This window comes from Coptis chinensis, chromosome 3 (genome assembly GCF_015680905.1).
Source record: "Coptis chinensis isolate HL-2020 chromosome 3, ASM1568090v1, whole genome shotgun sequence".
NCBI classification, from domain to species: domain Eukaryota; kingdom Viridiplantae; phylum Streptophyta; class Magnoliopsida; order Ranunculales; family Ranunculaceae; genus Coptis; species Coptis chinensis.
Genome location: NC_141458.1, coordinates 13,643,682 through 13,665,896, shown reverse-complemented (window position 1 = coordinate 13,665,896; position 22,215 = coordinate 13,643,682). Strand labels below are relative to the sequence as shown.

At 40.6% G+C, this 22,215-nt stretch overlaps 2 protein-coding genes across 2 annotated transcripts; both read right to left on the bottom strand.

Annotated features, from left to right (window-relative positions):
* Window positions 1–7,207: 7,207 nt before the first annotated feature.
* On the bottom strand, window positions 7,208–7,654 carry LOC147508075 (uncharacterized). Its single transcript, XM_086596797.1, has one exon. The coding sequence runs from the start codon at window positions 7,652–7,654 to the stop codon at window positions 7,208–7,210; it is 447 nt and encodes a 148-aa protein (XP_086452923.1).
* Window positions 7,655–16,379: 8,725 nt separating this feature from the next.
* On the bottom strand, window positions 16,380–20,982 carry LOC147508074 (ABC transporter B family member 21-like). The gene is made up of 7 exons (XM_086596796.1): window positions 20,752–20,982; window positions 19,109–19,163; window positions 18,849–19,006; window positions 18,517–18,738; window positions 17,271–17,509; window positions 16,522–17,035; window positions 16,380–16,475 (listed from the first exon to the last, which is right to left on the bottom strand). Exons 1-7 carry the CDS (start codon window positions 20,980–20,982, stop codon window positions 16,380–16,382), a joined length of 1,515 nt encoding a protein of 504 aa, XP_086452922.1.
* Window positions 20,983–22,215: the final 1,233 nt, after the last annotated feature.

Here is a 22,215-nt window from a genome sequence, read left to right as displayed (position 1 = left end):
CACGGCCCATTTCAATATTCTCCCTGACTTTTCAGTCCTTAAAGCTTGTTTGAGTGGCAAGTTTGTCACCACCACCACCGAGTGTGACTCGAAGTAAGGCTTTAGTTTTAGAGCCGAGAAGATTAATGCCAAGGTGTACCTTTCAATTCTGCTATACCGCGTCTCTGCGTCCAGCAATATTTTGCTCTTAAAGTACACCGACTTTTCTACTCTGTCGACCAGTCGGACAAGCACTGAGCTGACTGCATACTTGGTAGACCCCAAATACAACTACAACTTCTCCCCCTGTTCCGGTCGAGACAACAATGGAGCTTTGCCCAAGTACCTCTTTAGCTCTTGAAACGCCTCTTCACACTCCGATGTCCACGTGAAGTCCGGGGTGCTTGTCAACAATCTATACAGTGGTCTACATTTATCAGATGACTTGGAAATGAACCTATTCAAAGCCGCTACCCTGCCCGCAAGCCACTGCACCTCTTTGACATTCTGCGGTGACGACATCTCTATCAGGGCTCTTATCTGTTCAGGATCAACCTCTATTCCCCGATGAGTAACAATGTATCCCAAGAACTTTCCCGTGGTCACTCTGAAAGTGCATTTCTTTGGATTCAACTTCAAATTGTACTTTCGTAGGATCCCAAATGTCTCCCTCAAGCCCTCTAAATGCTCCTCCTCAGACATGCTCTTCTCCACCATGTCGTCTATATATATTTCAATCCCCTTCTGGATCTTGCTCTCAAACATTTTCTCCCCCAATCACTGAAAAGTGGCTCCGGCGTTCTTCAGCCCAAATGGCATCCTCGTATAGCAGTACGTGTCGCCTTCTACCACAAATGTTGTCTTTTCACTACACCAGAATTGTGGATTAAAGACGAAGCTATAAGACTGATTTTACCGTCCTTAATAAAGTACTTGTATACCCGTCGTACACTCTTCAAAACCGATGCAGGGACAAAGTCCAGAAAATCCAGGACTCTTTAAAGATTTGACCTGGTCATAATAGAAAACATGAAACCCAGCCGTCGTAATCCCAAACATTTTTCGTTGCCTTCCAAAATCCCCCTTTCTTTGGATCCGTGTTTTTGCTTCACTTGAACCTAAAAAAAATCCTCTTATGACTTTCTGTCTGTGGAAGCCGCCCCATAATCCCTTGATTTGGGTGAAGAAGCATTCTTCTCTCATGGGGATCGATTCGGAATGGAAGAAGAACCATTTCAAAATCCTTTATTTAGCCCTAGTTATTCATCCAATGAAAACGTTTCAATCAAAATTAGTACATCCCCATTTATATTCCTCTTTCTGAAAACCTCGTCTCAAAGCACGCAGCTGTCCACGGTGAAGCTCAATTCCAACGCCCCACTATTCTCAACTCCTTAAAAAAGGAGCAGCTTCTCGAATGCTGTTTTTCTAAAATGTTATAATTTTGGAGCAGCAGCCACCGATGAAAGATTTGTTTCAAGAACGTGTCGGATAGTTGAGTCAAGTATGCGGTATGTTGGATTGTCAATGGGGGCGATGAAGGTAAAGGTAAACTTGCCCATATATATTTTGGTCGCTCATTTCGGACCGCTGCTCGTTGTCGGGTATATATATTGTTGAAGGCAGGAAACGCTTCACAAATACAGGGTGAAGAGGAACTGTTGGCCCAAGGTCCGTGGTGTTGCTATGAATCCTGTTGAGCATCCTCATGGTGGTGGTAATCACCAGCACATTGTGCATGCTAGTACTGTTCGTCGTGATGCCCATCTAGGACAGAAAGTTGGGCTCATTGCTACTAGGACTGGTCGTCTCCGCAGTCAAGCTACTGCTACTGCTGGTAAAGAGAAGGCTTAGATATTATGCGTTCGTTCTCAACTTCTTCTTTGGAAGTGATCTGTGTCAGACATTTGTTATTCACATTTTGAGAAAAAAAAATATATATATTGTTATTATTATTATTTTTCTAATTTATTGAATTTGTTTAGTGTTTTTCTTTTTATCTATATTATTTATATTAATATTGTCATTTTAATTTTAGTATGTAAGTTGGGATTATTTGATTGGGAAAATGTAGTCAACGTAATCGTGTTGTCTAAGGTGGCCCTTAAGCCATTGTCACAGAAGACCAAGATGTCGGTTAAGGAAACCGAATGCCTCGCTCATGACAAAATAGCTCAATGACTCTATCTCGGGGCAAGAGTGTAACTAGATGTAAATAAATTTGTAAAATGCATAGTGACTAAAGGTAGTGATACAGTAAGACTACTAGTGTGTTCTAAGAAGAAGAACTATGGGTTGTGATAGAAGGCTTTGGTATATTGAAATTATGAGTAGTGAAGGAGCAATATAGAAGTATAATATGTTGTGTAATTTACATGTAAAGGACCGAGTCATTTACATGAAATAATGTTAATTTTTAGGTATATACACTTTATAGGTGCTTGTTTATATATCTTATGTGGAAATGATGAAATGAGTGTTTACAAATCTTTTTCAGCTCTTGATGTCATCTAGTCTTGAGGAAGGATCATAGGAAGTGTTCGTCTTTAGTTGGTGTAACTGTCAGGCATTGTTAAGATTTAGTCTAGTTATTATACATTCACATTATTCTTGTACAAAGTAAAATGAAATTAGTGGAAGTTCATTGTTTCGACGTTTGAATCGTAAATTCCAGAGATTAGGTTGGGCTCGATTAAATTCTACTAGCTTTAGTCCCTGCTTTTTGTTTTATGTTTGCTATCTATCTACTGATCTACAAACACGAGTCCTTATATAAATTCAAAAGGATTATGGCACGTTTTAGCTAAAGGAATCCTAATTATTTTTTTTTAGCTTTTGGATCATTGCATTTATGTACTTGTTTCTCAATTTGTTTAGTATCTTATTGTTGATATTCATGTGTCAGGGTGCTGGTATTCAAGAACTAAGGTTCTAGCTGCTTTCAAATCTATCTTTTTGGCTTGTTTAGGCATGTGTAAGATGTAGCTTGGCAAAGTATATTAATCGGATCAAATAGATTGGTATTAATTTTCATAGCACTTACTTTGTAATTGGCAAACATGAGTGTTGTTGACAAGTGCTGCCTACGTGCATGTGCAATTAAAGCAAGCTGAATTCTCCAAGTACACTAGGAACTTTTCCCCTGCAAGTTGCTCTATTTTTCTCTTAGGGCCTACTGGTATGTTTATGTTAAGTATGTCATCCATCTGATATGCCTTGACGGCGTTTATCATAATACATCAGTTCTCAAACCTCGTTTATGTCAACTTGTTCCCGGTATGTTGCCAATATCTTTCTCTGCATTTTCTTGTTTTCTTATGAACTTATTTCGGTGATTTATCTTACATCGGTACACATGACGCATTTACATTGAATACTTTTGCAAGAAAGGAAAGAAAATTCGGGTTTGGACACACTTTATGTATAAACCATCCATGGCTTAAAAATATCTCGAGTTTAATTTTCCATTTTTCCTTAATCTTATTGTGCGCAAGGTTTTACTTTTAATTTGTCTATTAGATAATACTCCCAAGTCTAGGAGATGCCTTGTGGTTTTAGCTTGCTTAAATACTAAATAGTTTTGGATTCTTTCCAATTTAACAAATCAAGCAAAATACACCTCCTATGGTTGCAGTTCAACGTGTCTTGATAGAATAGATAGTAGGGAAAACACATGAGTAGGAGTGGAGTGGAATTTCATGTCAAGGATGGTAACTTGGTGAGTACGTATAATGTATTTGTGATCTCATTAAACCAATGCAATGTATGTTTTTTTTCATTCCTCAAGAAGATAATCAACTTTTTTTCCCTGTTTTGACACATACCTAGGATAAAAAAAAAAGAATGTGGTATATAGGATATATATAGGGTATTAATCTATAAAAGTGTAGGTGGAGTTTTAATTGTGTGGTTCTTGTTGAGTAGAAGAATGTGGATTGATTTGTGTTGCTGCTGCAATGATGACTGCTGATTTTGTGTTTGTCCTTTCTATTTTTGATGAGCTTGACTTTGTGGTCGATTGCATACTCTGAAGCCTTTGTTACATGAAAGACATGAATATGGAACAATTGTTAGTGTCTCTTATGCGAGTATAATTGTTTGTTCTGTTCTTAACTAAAATGACAATTGATTTTCTTGTTATATTTGTAATCTAGCTAAAGTTTTTCCTAGTTACAATTTTGTTCTGACATTACTTTATGATGTCGCAGCTTCGGGACAAGTCTTGGCGTTTATTCCACTTTGATCTTTCTAATATTACTTGGACGAGCCGTATTGGTTATTCTTGGCTCAGCCATCTCCAGTGTTTTCAATAAGATGTATGGATTCTCGAGGATTACATACAAGGATCAGGTGAGCAATCTCAGCATTTAGCAACTTTTTCTTTATAAATTCAAGTGTAGTATATGTTCTTTCAAATGCATTGAAGTCCAGCTCTGTTCATAACAAAGAAAAAGAAAACAAATGGCAGGGCCTAGAGATAGGATAGAAATGCAAGTATTTGATGGTCACGAGGCTTACTCAGCTAAATTTTGGTTAGGTTATAATCTGGTGGGCTGGACTTATGAGACGTGCTATTTCTATTGCTTTAGCTTTTAGTCAGGTATGTTGCTAGAGAAATAATATCATTGAAATGAGGCAAATCTGATACTCATCATTTATGCAAGTTTTGTTTTAGTAAGTTAGTAACAACACTACTCTGTATCTTTGTCTCTACAGTATACACACTCTGACGTACCATGGGATTCTGTTCAAGCAACAATAGTGATAGACACCATTATTGTTGTACTCTTACTACACTGGTGCAGGTTTTGTCATCTGGAATGATTGCTAGCCACCTCCTTGTTGCAGTTGCATTTTATTGGAATGTTAGTCGGTGTTGTGCACATTAGACTCTTCATTTCAATCATGTATTTATATTGGTTGCGAATCTCGAAAGTGTTGGCATTTGAAGCTTATATAGTTCCGCAATTCCCAATGTTTAGAGTGGTTTCTAAGTATTATTCACCCTTCCCAACCTAGGCTGTTTGTGGAAGAAGGTTCTCGCTCCTATGGTGTCATGGGGATACCTTCACTAGTGGGAGTTGTGGTATGAGCTTGCTCTCAAATTCTTAATATTGCTTAATTATTGTTAATGGTGTTATATCACTTTTTCCCGATGATGAGGTTTTTTCAGTCCTTTGTAGTGTTCTTCTCTCTTGGAATTGGAGCTATTCCATGGGTTATAATGTCCGAGGTATGCTCTTTATATCGAACTTCTGATTTCTCAAATTTTAATGGATCCCTTTCGAAAAGCACGAAAAATATGGGTGCACACCTCGGAGGTCCTATATTTCTTTCTATTCCTTTGATGATTGCCTCTCCATTCCCGAATTTGCAGATTCTATTTTTATTTTGTTAGACACTTTAGTGTAGGATAGGATTTAAAGTGGTAATGTTTTATATTTTATCCTCGGCTCCAAATACTTGGCTTTGTCCTTAGTAGAAATAAAATTGATGAGAGTGCATTATTCTTAATGTGGCGTTGGCTCGTTCGCGAGATACTCCCAATTAATATCAAGGGCCTCGTTGGTAGCATAGCCACACCGCCAACCGCTCGTATCTTGGTTGATAACTATGACATCAAACTTGCTTCTACATTGGAGTCAGGGAGGTGTCCTCCCCGCCCACCTTTCCACGGACATCGAGTTACTTATTGTATCTATCTGCTGCGGCACATCTAAAATACTAAATAAGCTTTATTTGTGACAGGGACTTTTACCATTTACACAGTTGTGAGTGCTTTTACTGTTGTGTTTGTGGCAATGTGGGTACCCGAGACTAAAGGTAGAACTCTGGAGGAGATTTAATGGTCCTTCAGATAAGTTTCGCCTAGGAAGATTTTTTATCTCAATATTTATTCTACATTCCACTTGCGAATGCCCGTCCAGAAGCAAATTGTAGCATTATCTGGTGCAATCATGTTTTTTGAACTTGTGGAAGAGCTGGTTTTACCCTCATGAAAGGTTGTGTGACTCAATGAAAGACCAAATTGCATAAAGGTGATGAAGATAGGAATTTCAAAGCACAAATTGTTTTTTTTTTTCTCATTATGTTTTTATTATGCCTTGTGTATTTTAAAAGCCTAGTTATTTATTGGCAATCAACAGCTTGAAAACATTGTAAATTTTAGAAAACCAATGTTAAATATATTAAATTTTGAAATGTGTTGTTTTAGTATGTTTGTATAATTGATTTTATGATATGAGAATCATGGAGTATTAGTAGTGGTGTCGAGGAAAAAATAGGTTCTACCAAAAAAAATAATTATTTTAAAAAAAAATACTTTAAACAAATACGACGGGGAATACTATCGTTACTTCCTAAACTTAAGACAAACATTTACGACGGTTCAGTACATTCTAGATTTGAAAATATGTAGTTCCAGGAAAAAGGAAATTTGCGACGGTTTTGGATGTCTTATAATTAACGACGGCTTTAAGTGTCGCACACCCGTCGCATTTCTAATTCACTTTACCACGCATTTTTCCGTCGTTAATATTAACGACAGGGCTATTCGCGACGAACTCTAGGACACCATTTCCCGTCGTAAATCTCAATTTAGGACAGCAATTGCCGTCGTTTTTGGCTTTTTCTGGTGTAGTGTTTCCTGATCCGGCCCATACATTGCGACCTGGTTATACCCCATAGATGCATCCATGAATGAGAATATTTCGAATCATGATGTCCTATCCACCAACTCATCTACGCACAGCATGGGATAACTATCCTTCGGACACTCTGCATTCACATCTGTAAAATCAACGCACATACAAACCTTGCCGTTCTTTTTAGGTACCGCGGCCACATTGGATAGCTAATCTGTGAATTCCACTTCACGTATTATTCCAGCTCCTTTCAACAGAGCAACCGCCTCACGGACGCCCTCCACATACTTCGGTCTGATGCTCCTCATTTTCTGCCTCACCGGCTTCGAATCCTCTTTCATGTGTAGCCGATGACACGCAAACTCCGGGTCCAATCCCGTAACCTCCTCAATCGACCATGCAAACACGTCTCTGCTTTCTGCCAAGAATTGTATTAACTTACTTTTCCATTCATCCGACAAGCTGGATCCTACCGCGATAAACCTCTCATCCTCCCCTCCAATATTTACTACTTCAATCTCGTCCAGTGTCTTCGACCCCGTAGTTGCCTCTACCTTTTCCTCCACTGCGGCACACTGTAATTGCTATGCCTGTCTCTTCCTCGGGTTCGAGCTCTCCTCTTCCGTTCTGCGGATCAACCGTTTCACTGTGCCCCTGTGACTGTTCTTAGCCGTCACTTGATCTCCGCAAACTTCATACATGCCCGTTGGGGTAGGGAACCAAATCACTTGATAATATGTTGACGGGACCGCCTTCATCTCATGAATCCACCGCCTCCCCAAAATTGCATTGTACTGAAAAGAGGAATCTACCACCATAAACCGTGCGAATACTGTTACCGGACCTGTGGTTACCGGCAACAAGAGTTCTCCCATAGGCTTCGTCATACTCCCATTAAACCTGTACAAATTAGTCCGCGGAGGTCTTAACTTCCTATGATCCATCCCCATTTCTTCCAAGGCTCCTTTAAACAGCAAGTCCACTGCACTACCACAATCTATCAACACCCTTTTCACCATGTAGTTACCCATTGCTACTATGATGACCAACGCGTCTTCATGTCGAAAATCTATGACCGTAAAGTCCAGACCTAAAGACGATCTTATCTCGTCCTCTTCCCCCCGCCTTTCGTTTCATTCGGCGGTCTCTGTCCCATCAATGATCTGCTGGATGCTAGCCGTTCTTCTCACCCTGTCCCTATGGGCATTATGACTCAACACCTCCCCACTGAAGATTACATTAATAGGTCCTAATATTTGGTCCTGCCGCGGCACCCATTCCTCATTCTACGCTCCCCTTATAAACTCTCTCATCTTTCCCTTTTCCACCAAACGATGAACCATCCATTTTAACGTATAACAATCATCGGTCTCATGATTACGTATCTGATGATAGGCACAAAAAGGCTTATCTGGCAGCTCCCCTAGGGTATTCCGCGAACCTTCATACCCCTGCAAGTGCTTAATCAACGGTAATATTTCACTCAAGGACCTATTCAGCGGCGTCACCTCTATCTTGCTGTATTGTTTCCTTTCCCTGTTTTCCCATCGAATCCCTTCCCAGCTCCTTTCTGCCCTTGTCGAGTACCCACGGTACCTTTCGCCTTCTTTTTCGGGTGCTCCCACCTTTCTTTGTTCCCCATCTTTCTCCAATGATAACATTGCCTTCCTAGATCTCTTAGACTCCTTATGTATACTGTCCTCATATCTGATATACTTCTCCACTCGCGGGTACAGTTCATGTAAGGTTGCAATCTCGTTCTTCGCCACCGATTGGTGTACTCCTGTTCCTGGCCGCAGCCCTCTTTCAAAGGCAATCACTGTGGTTCTCTCATCTAGATTTTCGATCTTCAATGTCTCTGCCTTGAACCGACACAGGTACTCCCACACTGACTCCGCGGATCTTTGCCAAACATTGAATAGAGCCGCGATATCCACCACCCGCTTTTTCTGATGTATGAAGTGATCTATAAAGGCCTGTTCCAATTCTTGAAAGTTTCTTATGCTTCCCGCTGGTAACCGGTAATACCAATCTGACGCCCCTCCTTTTAGGCTAGCCGGGAACAACATGCAATGCAACCCATCATATCGGGATTCTTGCCACAGAGGCATCTTCTGTCATAAATGCAAGATGTGATCTGCCAGGTCTCCTTTACCGTCGTACCTCTCGAACCTAGGAAGGTTGAAATGCTTTGGGACTTCCAAAGCCCAGATTCCGTCCGCTAACGGGTTGCGTTTTAGCCTGGCCACCACCTGACTGGCTGCTCCCCCCCCCCCCTTCCCTTTGTCTGCTGCTGGTTAACTTCTCTATCATTGTTTATCATGTCTTGCACTTGTTCGAGTGTCAGGCCGGTAACCATGTTTCCACAAGATTCGGCCCCTCCTCTTCTTCTTCTGCGCTCTCACTTGCCTCCTCGCTTGTCTCTTCTTCTTCCCTTTCCATCTCCTTTCTCAACTCGTCATTTTCCTCTCTTAACCTCCCAATCTCCTCTCTCATGAGCCGGGCCTCTTCTACTACTTGTTCCTCTCTTCTGTCTCCTTCTTCCTCAACCACCGCCTCGGGCACCGATTCCTGCTTCGCCACCCTCCTCGGTCTACCCACTCGTCTCTTAGGTGCCATTTCTATCTTGCTTTTATACTGTTCTCCACATACGGCGCCAAATGTATAAAATTGAATAGAAACTTGAAGTTCAAACACAAACTCACTATTCACTCCACTCCTCTCCCTATTTTTCTCTCTTCCTCCTTGTTCTTCTTCCTGTCCGCCCCTTTTTTTGTCCCCATCCTTTTCTTTTTATATTCCTCCCCTTCCTTTCTGGACCATCCATCTGTCCACTTATCGGATGGCTCCTCCTTTTTCCGTACCTAGGCCACGTCCGCAATCTAGGGTTCTGCGGTTCTATTCACCTGCTTCCCAGGTGAACGTCTTAAGGTGCCCCCCATTCCTTGTCCCGCTGACTTGGTCTTCGCTCCTCTGTGAAGATGCCCCATCCAGACCGTTCCTCTCTCCCCTCATCCATCGGTCCCTCTTGAAGTCGTACCTGTGCCACATCCGCGATTTAGGGTTTCGCAGTCATGATCATATACTCTCCGGCTTACCTCGTTATGCTGCATCCCACTCAGTGTCCGCTGACCTGACATCTTTTCCCTGATTGAGCCACCACAACTATTTTGATGTTGAAGTATATATATGTTGTTACTGAGGGCTCAGTTGTGTTCCCAAAGATTCCATTATTAAGAGTTGAATGGCCCGTTGTAGTGAGTACAATTTAGTTGGTTCAACTGTTGGATACTCCTTTTGTGAATCTCATCAAACTATGCTTCTCTGGTTGCAACAAACGCTGCTAGGCATCGATTTGTTGCTGGGAAGTCCAAATCATTACTTGAGTTCGGATTACGATGGTCCCAGGGACCTGATGGTGGAATCAGTGCATCAAGATACTGCTATATTGGTGGTTTTGACGCAACAATTCGATATTTGGAGTTTATTGAAAAAGAAGAAATAGTTCGAAATTCGGAATGGTGGGACAGTTCTGACAAAAACGACTATAACATTTTCCTCGATAATTGGATTCACAATCCGCTTTTTGCGTTAGAAAGCTAACTCAAAGATGTTTCCAACGATGTATGGATTGAAGCCTAATTCGTCCAGATCTAATTCAGTTTTATAGTTCTTTATGGGTTAATTTCCCATCGAATAGGGAAACGTGGTAATCCGATTTTTCAACTGGATAGGTATCGTATTCCTTATCAAATCTATGCAATTCTTTGTTTTGTATTGTGAGATGAATTAAAACATAGAATTACATGCTAGGGTTTTTAATTTAAAAGAAATTTAAAACCTACGACTATATGCTCTAGTTATTTATCTAGTCAATATGTTGTGGCACTGGGTGTTGATTAACATGCATTGAAAGTTTTTTCATTGACTAGATATAATTGTTTGAGATTAATTTTTCTTTTGTACATATATGATCACCAAGTTTTGTGTCTTTGTTGGTAAGGGATATGCATGTAAGGAGATATTGAAGTTTGTTGATCCCACATCTAGTAATAATGGAGCTACACTTCTATTGATATAGAACCCTACACCTTAGATGAGGTCCAACTGAGGTTTGGGCCAAGTGATGGCTAAGGTTGGGGACACTATCAGTCTTGGGTGAGAGATCTATGAGGGTACCATGTATGGTCCCTAGGCTTGGCCCTGGTCATGCCTGACTGGTGAGACAAAACCGATGGTTCGGTTAGACCAGTTTCGGTCCAAGGTGGAGATTGTTAGGTGTTTGGACCAAATTGGATGTTGTTGATCTTAATAATCTTATATGTCTATTTACATGATTTCTTGTTCTGTTAATATTTGGTATGGTAGATTATGTCATATTAACATGAAATATGTTAAGAACATGAGCATACTTGATTTAATTCCTAATTTGAATGATATGATGATTTTGTACACGGTGAATCTTGCACTAAGGCCAAAATCACAAAGAAGCGTCACAAGTCAGTTGAAAGAAATACAAATCTGCTAAACTTGGTATACACTGATATTTGTGAGCTTGAAGGTGTTTTGACTAGAGGTGGTAAAAAGTATTTTATTACGTTCATTGATGATTGCTCGAAATTTACATATGTTTATTTGCTGAAGATAAAAAGTGGTGTTTTTTATACTTTTAAAGCTTATGTACTTGAGGTTCAAATTCAGCATGATAAGAACATTAAAGTAATTCAAGTGATTGAGGTACTGAATATGGTTATGCTGATTTTAATCTTTTTCTTGCAATCATTGGTATTATTCATGAGATGACAGCTCCTTATTCACCTGAAATGAATAGAGTAGATGAACGTAAGAACAAAACACTTAAGGGATTAATTGTTGCTATGTTGCTTAGTTCTGGAGCACCCTCAAATTTGTGGGTGAAGTTGTTTTGACTGTATGTTATATATGTGCTGATAGAATTGTTAATTCTAAGACAAAGGTTACACTTTATGAGCTATGGAAGAATAGGAAGCCTAATTTGAGTTACTACAGAACATGGGGATGTCTGGCTTTTGTAAGGAAGCATGATCCTAAAATCTTAAAGCTTGAGAGTAAGGCTTTTGAGTGTCTTTTTAGGCAATGCAATGGAGAGCAATGCCTACGTTTTTCTAGATATGAAGAGTAAATATTTTTGTTGATCATCTTATGCTGAGTTTCTTGAAAATAGATTCCTATATTTATCTAGAAATAGTGGGGGTGCTAGTGGGGGTATTATCCTCCAAGGCCCCTAATATTGATGTTTCTGACACTGACATATCTAGATTGCATAATAGGATCATAGACAAAGAAGATGAACCTAGAGGATATAAAAGAGCTTAGGGTCACTAAGGTCTTGGGACCCGACTTTGTCACTGTACTTTGGAAGGAGATCACCCCTCCATTGAAGAAGCTCTCACATCTTTCGATTTCGAGTTTTGGAGAGAAGTCATTCAAGTGAGATTGATTCTCTCATGGAAAAAAAAACTTGGAAACTTGTTGATTTGCCTATTGGTTGTAAAACTATACGAATCAAATAGGTTTTAAAAAAGAGGTTTAAAACCGATGGTTCAATGGACAAGTTTAAAGCAAGGTTTGTTATTAAGGGTTTTCAACAGAGAGAGAACTTTGATTTCTTTGACACATGACCCTGTTACAAGGATAACATCTATTAGAGTATTATTTTCTGTTGCTGCTGTTCATAATCTTGTTATTCATCAGATGGATGTTAAGACAGCTTTTTTAAATGGGGATTTAGAATAGGAGATTTACATAGATCAGCCAACAGGTTACGTGGAACCAGGCAAGGGTAAAAAGGTATGCAAATTACTTGAGTCACTTTATGGGTTGAAACAGGCCCCTAAACAGTGGCATGAGAAATTTGATAACTTTATCATTACCAGTGGGTTTAAGATAAATAAAAGTGACAAGTGCATTTATCATAAGTATTATGATGGGACGTGTGTTATTAATTATATGTTTATATATTGATGATCTACTAATCTTTGGTTCTAATTTACATGTTGTGAAAGAGACCAAGAATCTGTTGTCTTCTAACTTTGATATGAAGGACTTAGGTGAGGCTGATGTAATGTTGGGAATCAAAATTACAAGATCATCTAATGACATATGGTTGGATCAATTACACTACATTGGAAAGATGTTGAAGAAGTATAACTACTTCGATTGCGTGACTTAGGTGTTATCTGCAGGTACACTAGCAGGCAATAGATTTGGATTAGAACATCTTTTCAGAAGACTCCGAGATCACCAGTGGCTATATGTTTAGCATTGGTGGAGGTGTTGTATCTTGGAAGTTTAAGAAACAGACCATAATAGCATAGTATGCTATGGAGTCTGAGATTATTGCTTTGGCTAGTACGAGTGAAGGAGCTAGTTGAATACAAGACCTTCTTACTCATATACTAGTCTGAGATAGACAATATTAGTTACAATGATACTTTGTTGATAGTATTACAGCTATTACTGGGAAAGTCCATATTATTTTAATTTTGTGAGATCTGAAGATAACCTTGCAGATTCACAAACCAAAGCTTTGGCCAAAGATAAAATGTGGACTGCTATACTAGCATGGGACTAAAGCCAATTGAAAGATGGACATGTATGATGGTAACCCAATCTAGGGACTGGAGATCCCAAGAACTAGGTTCAAAGGGAAGAACAGGTCATAGAATGTTGGTTGTGAGACATGTATTGTTACTTATCTGTCCCGTAGTTGGATAGTAAAATGTATGAAATCCTGAAGCGATAAATAAAGGTTGAGATTTTCTGGGAAAAACTCTTAATGAAGTTCTATGGTCCTTATGGGCGGAGTGCATAGCTACAGGAGCACTCTTGATAGACTCACCTAGTGAATGTGAAAGTACAAGCCGCTTTCTATGAGAATGAGGGCTGATTCTCTAGATCATTCGCGGATCCAGGAAGAGAGCACAGGGTCTTTAATGTGCAGAACGTGAAAGGAGCTAGAACACTAGTACTGGATATGTTATGTGTGATTATAACTTATCGTATACTCAAGACCTAAGTTTAAGACTTAGTCTCTTATGGCTCTTATACTTTGAATAATTTTCACTACGTAAAGGTTTAAGTCTTAGACACCTTCATCTATGCATAACATGTTGAAACTGATATTGATTGCCCTTAAATATATTTTATATTTTGTTTTTATCAAAAATAAGTAGGGGATTGTTGCGTTATTTTGAATAAAACAAGAGGTGAACGTGGGCTTGGGCTCTTTGATCCCTTATCTTCTTTTTGGTAAAACCTGTTTCTTGATAAGGTTGGAAACAAAATTGGATATATATTGGAAAATAGAAACGTAGTAGACTAGTAGACTCCAATCCCTATATGGAAACTGAAGCAGTTCCCTACAAAAGCTGATCTACTAATGCTCCACGTTTTTTGTCTCTATAAAAACGCCTATACCAGCAGCCTATACAGTATCTGAAAAAACTATTTTCTAATCTACGTTTTGGGCAATCATAAGATAAGTATCGTGGTTCTTTCTTTTCTTCTTTGGTTTATCTGCAGTAAATAAAGGAGAGTAATAACTGGCTGTTGCATCATGGAGGTTGATGTGCTTTGTCTGCATAAAGAGGAACAGACGCGAAATAACCTTAAAGAAAACGAACCGATTTGTGCCTCAGCCAGCCTTCTTTATATTCACAATTTGTTTTTGTTGTAGAAATTATATTCCAATACATTACTTATCTTCACTAATAACTAAGGATATGCATATGCTAAGAATAATTAGTTTTTAAAGTTAAACCATGTACCATTTCTTTCATAAAGGAAAGAGAATTTTTATATGTTTATGAAAGTTGACCTTAACCTTTTAGACTGGCTGAGTTCACAAAACAGGCATGGTCAAAGGAAAGAAAGATAATTTCTTTTTGTATGATTTCTTTTAAAATATATATTAAAAAGCATCGCTGATCCAAGGTTCCCATTTTTCGAAAACAACATAGAATGATGACATTTAATATAGATAATACTCAACCAAATTATGTCTATATCTTTCTTTAATTACCTCAAAAACTTGAGACCAGGGTAAGAACAAACCTTTGCATCCGCACTGAACCCTTTCAAGAACTTCATTTGGACTTATCCGTTCAGTATTATCAGGGGTAGCAAGGCAGGAATGAGGAGAGCCAATGTCCAATTTGCTGTGAAAGCAATAATCAGTGCAGCAACTACTGAAGTTGCAGCAGGTGCCGACTAGCAAAGTCGGTAAAACCTTTGGGTGATGATACTAGAGGTCTAGGGCTCGAACCCCGCCAGCATCAAAGAGTTACTGATCTCATTTAAAAACAGGCTTACCAATCAAAAAAAAAAAAAAAAAACTACTGAAGTTGCAATCTAAACAAGCAGAGCAAGTGCATCCCCAGCCAAACTGCGCACAGTGAACAAGCAGAGCAAGTGCATCCCCAACCAAACTGCGCACAGTAGCTGCATCTGCGGAGAGCTTTGCACCAATTGCTCGGCCAGAATGTTCGGGCTCATCAAACCAATTGATCTCCATGTGAACCACCTTTTTGAAACACATAGAGTGAATCCGTTGTATTAATCTACAACCAGCCACAGAAAAGAAGTATGTTCGACCTGGTGATGCAATGAATGATACCACGCCAAGGGTGATAAACATCAATGCCCAAAACCTAGAATCCTTCCAAAGCTTTTGTTTTGGTTCAAAAAATGTTTTAATCACACTAGAAAGGAGTAAACCAAATACTGGAAATATGACTCCATTGACGACTGCAAATATGACACCAAGTAATAGTATAGGAATCTCAGGCTTATTCAAATAGGCAAGTCGACGAAGTGGAACTTCCTGTGTCTGTTCTATAGGTGCTGGCGGCGTGCATTCACGATCTGTTACCGCAGTTTCCTCGATGTGTCCTATAGGAATCCCAAATGAGACTGAGAACGAGCGGCTACTGTTCCCTCCCTGATGATGCCAGGCTTATCGATCGTCTAAATGAGTGTCGTTCACTTGGGTTTCTTGCTAACCTCACATTTTCTGCCTTTTCTTTGTCACATATGTTTACTTCTTGTAAGCATATAAGCTGGCAGTATGCACCATCAGGATCTTTTAGGAGCTCTAAGTGGGAACCTGGCCATACGTACAAGGATGCCACTTCTCATGCACGTTCCCAAATTAATAAGCAGGACTATTTTAAGCTCAAGAAAGAGCAAAACCACTACACAACAAATTTAAGCTACCCCTATGGCATCAATCTACAAGCATCAATATAAGGGGTATGTAAATTTCTTACCTTTTTCAACGACCTTCCCTTGATGAACAACTGCAATCATATCAGCATTCTTAATTGTACTCAAACGATGGACAACAATGACGGTAGTCCTGTTGACCATAATCCTGTCTAGGGCCTCCTGAACAATGTGCTCAGACTCTACGTCCAGTGCACTCGTAGCTTCATCTAAAAGTAAAATTCGCGGGTCTTTCAGAATCGCTCTAGCTATGGCAAGCCTCTGTTTTTGCCCCCCAAGAGAGCTGAGTCCCATGCTCACCCACCAAAGTGTCTAATCCCTGGATGAGCAATTTATTGCAATATTGCAGAATTCACATTATAATATACTAAGGTAAGAATTAAGAGAAACAATATGGCGTTATTTTAGTTTTCAAATGTCATGGGAGGTATATAATAATGTTCAAAGGAGCACCTTTCCTATATTAAGATCTATGAGAAAAAGCATTGCTGATCAAACACAAAAGTAAGAGAAAACAACAACAATTTTTTTTTTCTCAGTGACAACAACAAACAGATAGCTTCCAGAAAATGTTAAATTCGCACAAAACTTTACATCAAACACAAAACGATGGAAAAAAAGAAAATGAAAAAACCTGAGGCAGTTTGTCTATGAACTTCGCAACATTAGCAAGCTCAGCTGCAGCTGTAATTTCTTCAATAGTTGCACCGTCCTTGCTATAGGCAATATTATCCTTAATACTTGAGGAAAATAGCACAAGTTCTTGGCCGACAAGGCCAATTTTCTCTCTGACCCATCTCAGTTGAAACTCCCTGAGATTTATACCATCGATCAGAATTTCACCAGCTTGTGGGTCATAATATCTCTCTATTAGACTGATTACAGTTGACTTTCCACTACCACTCTGTCCAACCAAAGCTGAAGTAGTGCCACTATGCATGGAAAGAGAAAATCCATCAAATATTGGCTCATCTGGTCTAGCTGGATAACTGAAGCAAACATCCCTTAACTCGATATCTCCAAGAATGTCATCCAATATACGTCCATTGGTGTCAGAAGAATCAATCTGTGGTTTCCTATTTATTGTCTCAAACATCTTTATATGCTGCAGCTCGTCCAGAAGCAAATGCCCCCAAGCATGGAGATGCCTGCCCCAGGGACCTATAAAAACCAAGTAGTACATGAAAATAATGTACAAGATCATCTTATTCAATTCTTCACACTTACTATGTGTGATATTTTTGGGAACATATATATTTTGATACATAAGATAAGGATATGATAACTCTGAAGCATATCCCTAGGAACAGAAGAATTGATCATATCATGTGTGTGGGTTAATTGTTTAATGTAGAGAAGTACAAGTTTGAAAAGATAACTTACAAGGAACCAGTCAGCACAGCAATAATAATGTTTATGACAACTCCACCATTATAGCCTTTTTCAATTATCATCTTTCCACCAAACCATACGGCCAAAGCATAAGTACAGAATACAATTAGCATAACTGCACCAAAACCTAATCCAGAAGCTAGGCCCTCGTGTGCACCAGACTCGTAAGCCTTCTTTATGTACTTTTTGTACAGAATAATAGCATGCTTCTCCCCAACAAAAGATGCGACCTGAACACAACCTTATGTTGTCTAAGTTTCTCAGAAGCAAACCACCGAAAAAACAAACAAAAGCAGCTCGTTGCCGCTTGTCTTAAGTATTTGTAAAATTCGTTATCAATAAAATTTCCACTTGTTTAAACAAAAACAAAAACAAAAATAAAAAATGCACCTGATTAATTATACATGCTGACTAGGTTGGATGCAGCAATTATGAAACTTTGTCAGAAGAATACTATGGCGGTTGGAATTCTTAAAGTCTATATATGTGCTACAGTTAGCTAGCTATATATGGAGGGAAAGGAATTATAAGAGATTCAGAAACACTACTCAAGACTGACTGTAAGGAGGTTACTTGCAGAACTAACTATCAGTAGTAATAAATGAAGAGCTTAGGGCAGTTGAAGGCACTGTTAGATAAGTTGGGGAATACTGTGACCTATGTTACTAAAGAACCAGTCCAATGTATATGGAAGAAGCCAGAGAGAGGAACAACCAAACTAAATCCTGGTGGCTGCATGTCAGATAATAGATGTGGGATAGGGGAAATCTAAAGAGATTCTGATGGCATGGTACTATTATCTTATATATACTAGAGCTGGTGATCCAAGGTCTACTATATCAAAAACTTAAAGCTATCTTGGCTGGTCTGCAAGGGTGCCAGAAGTTACAACTACTCGAAGTGCCTTCTGATTCTATGAGGGTTGTTAACATTTTTAAGAACCAAGAAAGAGCACCATGGCTGTGTGCCAACGTTACAGCTGCTATTCATGATCTCATTAGGCAATTTGTTAGTGTTAAAGTAGTACATTTATATAGAGAAGCTAATAGAGCTGCTGATCGTCTTTCTTCTCTATAAAATGATCATGAACTTGCATTGAGTATTTTGTACCCTCCTCTGTCTTCGACTTGAGGAGCACAAAAAGGGAACTATTTATTTGAGATCTTAATGCAAGTGGGATCTGCCTTAACCAAAAAAAATATATACATGCTTGAAACTCGGAATAACGGTTACATACAGTCCTGATTGAGCCGGCTGTCTGATCTACAACAATCCCTGCTTGGGAATAAGCAACTTGTCCACGAGATGCCATCTTAGATACAACAATTGCCATGAGAGCACCAGAGATCACAAGAAAAGGTATAGAGCTCAACAACACAAGGGTAAGGAGCCACCCTTTGGTAAATGCTATTGCAAAACCACCTGTGAATGTTGAAAATAGTTGTATGAACTTCCCAACCTGAGAAATTCAGAAATAAACATGTTATTCAGTCATCGTTAAGTTTTCAACTACAAAAATAAGTTGATAAACTGATAAAACTATTTCAACAGAGGTTGGGGCGGTGATACCTTCTCACCCATTGCGTCTTGAATAAGAATAGTGTCACCTGCCATCCTCCCAATTACTTCACCCATGTTTGTTTCTTTATCGAAGAAAGCAACATCTTGCCTCAGTATAGCTTCCAAGTATAAACTCTGTATTCTTGCAGCTTGTCTCTCCCCTGTCACTATCCAGCATTGACATATCCTTAACATCAATGGTTTAATATTTCTGCACACTGCGCACAATAATTAAAATCAAGAATGGGAACCTTATATGATGTACTTACGCAACAGTGATGCAACACCAGAACCAGCAGCCAAATAAACAAATTTCAAAGCTATCTGAAGTCAAAGCCAAAGAATATATAAGTTCTCTACCTTGGCAATATATAAACAATTCAATTGTATTAAATTTTGCAGTAGACAAGATTCTGTGTACTCTGATTGAAATTAAGCTAAAAACCGAAGTGTCAAGAGGATTGGTTTTAGTTTCTCCAGTGGAACGAACTTTACCTTGGAAACTTCATGAGATGTATTCTTGCTGTTGCATTTTCTCCAAATGCGTTAATTAGATCTCCAAGAAGAATGTATGAACCTAAAGTCTCAAATCAGGATCTCAAAGAAACACAGCTTGATCCTTTGTTTATCGCTGTAGCCACCTTCTTTTCTCTCTTTCTTGGCCCCTCCTTCTTTCCTTACATTCTCTCCTTTTTATATCTCTCACCCCTCTCCCTAGCCATCCATCTCTCCCTTCATCTAACGGCTTCCCGTCAGTCGTACCTTGGCCACGTCCACCTCTAGGGTTCCGCAGATCTACTCCTATGCTCTCCAACCCCACTTGGTTATCTTACCCCCAAATCTCCCTTTGACCTAGTCCATAGTTCTATCGTGGGCCACCACACGTCTCCACCCCTTATCTGGGCCATCCATCTGTCACTCTATCTGACGGCTTCCTGTGAGTCGTACCTCGGACGCGCGAACCCCTAGGGTTCCGCGGCTCTATTCCACTACTCCCCAGCCTACCCAGTTACCTTGCCCCCACCTCTCCTCTTTGACTCCGTACATCGTTCTATTAAGGGTCACTACAGATGCCCCTTTTCGTCTTCGCGGCCATATGATGGGCCCGAGGTCGAGAACTTTTTCCGTTCTCTCTCCTCCTTCACTATTACCTGTCCCTCTTGGGAAGCGTGTGAGGTGAGAGGCACTCATCACGCGCGTTCTTCCTGACGGCCCCTGGTTTCCAGTGCAACCACGTGTCATCCTCTGACTGGTACTACCGCTGATGCTTCTTTTTGCCCCCGACCTATTTAAACCCTTCACCACTTTTCTTCTTCCCTCACTTTCTTTTTGTCTGGTTTTATCTCCCACTCCTCACTTTCTTCCCTCACTTTCTTTTTCCTCTTCCTCCAAACCCTCACTGGTGTGCGTGTGCTTCCCAGTGGTGATCTTCCCAGCACCTCCTTCGTCTCCGGCTATCTCTCATTGACTCCTTTTCCCCACTGATAGGTACGTTCTCTTGGCCTTTTCTTCTTTTAGTTGCACTGTTTCTCCTTCTCGTTGGGAACTTTTTCGAATCTTAGAGTCTGTTCATCTTCCCTCCGATTTCGGGCCGCGAATCTGGTGACTTGACTTCTTCCCATTCCTCGGGCACCCCTTCTCCCACTCCTCCCACTTCCACTGCCGGACCCTCTACCTCCGGTCGCCCCGCTACTTTACTGCCGCCGCCCCCTAGATCTCGTAGACCTAATTTGACGCCTCTTAGAGTTTTATGGTGTTCCAAAGAGATGTCGCTACTGAACACGTGCCCTCAATCACCCACTACCCCCATTTGGTTCCCCGCCGACCGGGCTCCCTTATCATCACTGTAGGTCAGATAGTGGCCGGTCTGTGGCTTCCCCTTACTCTCTTGGATGTTGAAGTCTGCAATCACTTCAACATTCCCCCTTGTCAAGGTATAAGAAATTTCTGGCGGATAATGTATGCCGCGAACTCCTATAACAGATCCCATGATCCCAAGATTACTAGCCGCGACATCTACTCTCACTACTACCTCAAGACAAGCACCAAAGACGTCAGCATTGGGTATCAGTCCTTCTGCGTCCGTCCTAAAAAACAATCTTTTCTCCTCAAGCTTACCACTTCCGACAAAGTTTAGCACCATTATCCGCTCTATGTATCAGACAACTTTTTATCCGCGGATATCCCTTCCTCCCTGACTCTTAACCACCTCGCCTTCCGACTTTGCGGTGAGTCTCATAATCCTTTCCCCGGTTTTTCAACATGATTTCCCTCTGGTTCACTAACTCGTCTCTGCTCTTGTTTACAGGTTGGCGGCCAGATTCAAAATCCCGAATTTACGACAGCATCTCCTGCCCTATCTTTGCCCATATCCACGGCCTAGGCTCCACCCAAGCTGACCTCTTAGGTATTCATCCCACCACCGCGACTCCCTTACTGCCCATCCCCGCTCTTAACACCTTCCGCGGTTTAACAGGTCCTTTTTTTTGCCCTCCCCCTCCCAAGGAACGAAAGCCTCGTGCCTCTCCTCCTTCCAAGAAGAGGTCTCGTTCACGTAGCTCTCAACACCGCCTACCTCAGTCTCCCTCCCTTTCTTCTGACTCCGGTGAACCTCAAGACATCCGTCCCTCCGCCACCCCCTGTGACATCCCTTCCTACCGCTCTATCTCCCATTGGGACGACCAGTTCACCTCCCCCCCCCCCCTCACCCACTGCCAACATGGATGTTCACAAACAGAAGCTGTTTGACAAAATATTCGATGATGAGGAGGTCATAGAAATTCCTTCCACTGGGGCCTGGACCGACACTGAACAACCGCCCTCCAAGAGGCCGCGGACATCATGCTCCACAGAGCCCGAACTCCCCTTGCAGCAAGGCCCTGTATCTGGAGACCCCGCCCCCAACCCTTCAATACGACCCTCTGCCACTCCTTCATCCCCCCGGCGCCGGGTAAGGAACCCGCTCTGCGCTACTCCCTCCCACCGGCCCCGCGACTCAACCTTGCTGCTAGAAGAATTACGCCCGTCTTTCAAGGTGCGTAACCGTCGGGTAAATATCGACGATTCCGCTCTGGACAATGCCACGGTTGCCTCCTCCTTGTTTTACAACTCCCATTTGCCCCGAGACATTGCCTATGCAGATGGCGGCTCGTTCGACTCGCACCGCACTTCGTTGTACACCAATTGGGAAAGGGTGCGTTTTTTTTTTTTTTTTTTTAAGTGGAAATTTTATTGATACTTGATAAAGAATTTTACAAATAATTAGGACAAGCGTGCAAACAAGTCAAGCCAAGAAGTCCTTTCTCGAATAGCAAATCCTATTCTTCTAAAACAAACTTCGTTAGAACCAAATTGTCATAACATTATCGTCCATAAC

Excerpts from the sequence above, each read along its gene's own strand:
- LOC147508074 (XM_086596796.1), bottom strand. The coding sequence starts at position 20,982 with ATGGTGCTAAACTTTGTCGGAAGTGGTAAGCTTGAGGAGAAAAGATTG. Across the intron at positions 17,510-18,516 it reads CAGCCGGCTCAATCAGGACT|GTCGCATCTTTTGTTGGGGA; the intron begins GTATGTAACCGT and ends GGTTGTGTTCAG. Across the intron at positions 16,476-16,521 it reads TCATAGACAAACTGCCTCAG|TTTTGTGCGAATTTAACATT; the intron begins GTTTTTTCATTT and ends TTTGATGTAAAG.
- LOC147508075 (XM_086596797.1), bottom strand. The coding sequence starts at position 7,654 with ATGGGTAACTACATGGTGAAAAGGGTGTTGATAGATTGTGGTAGTGCA.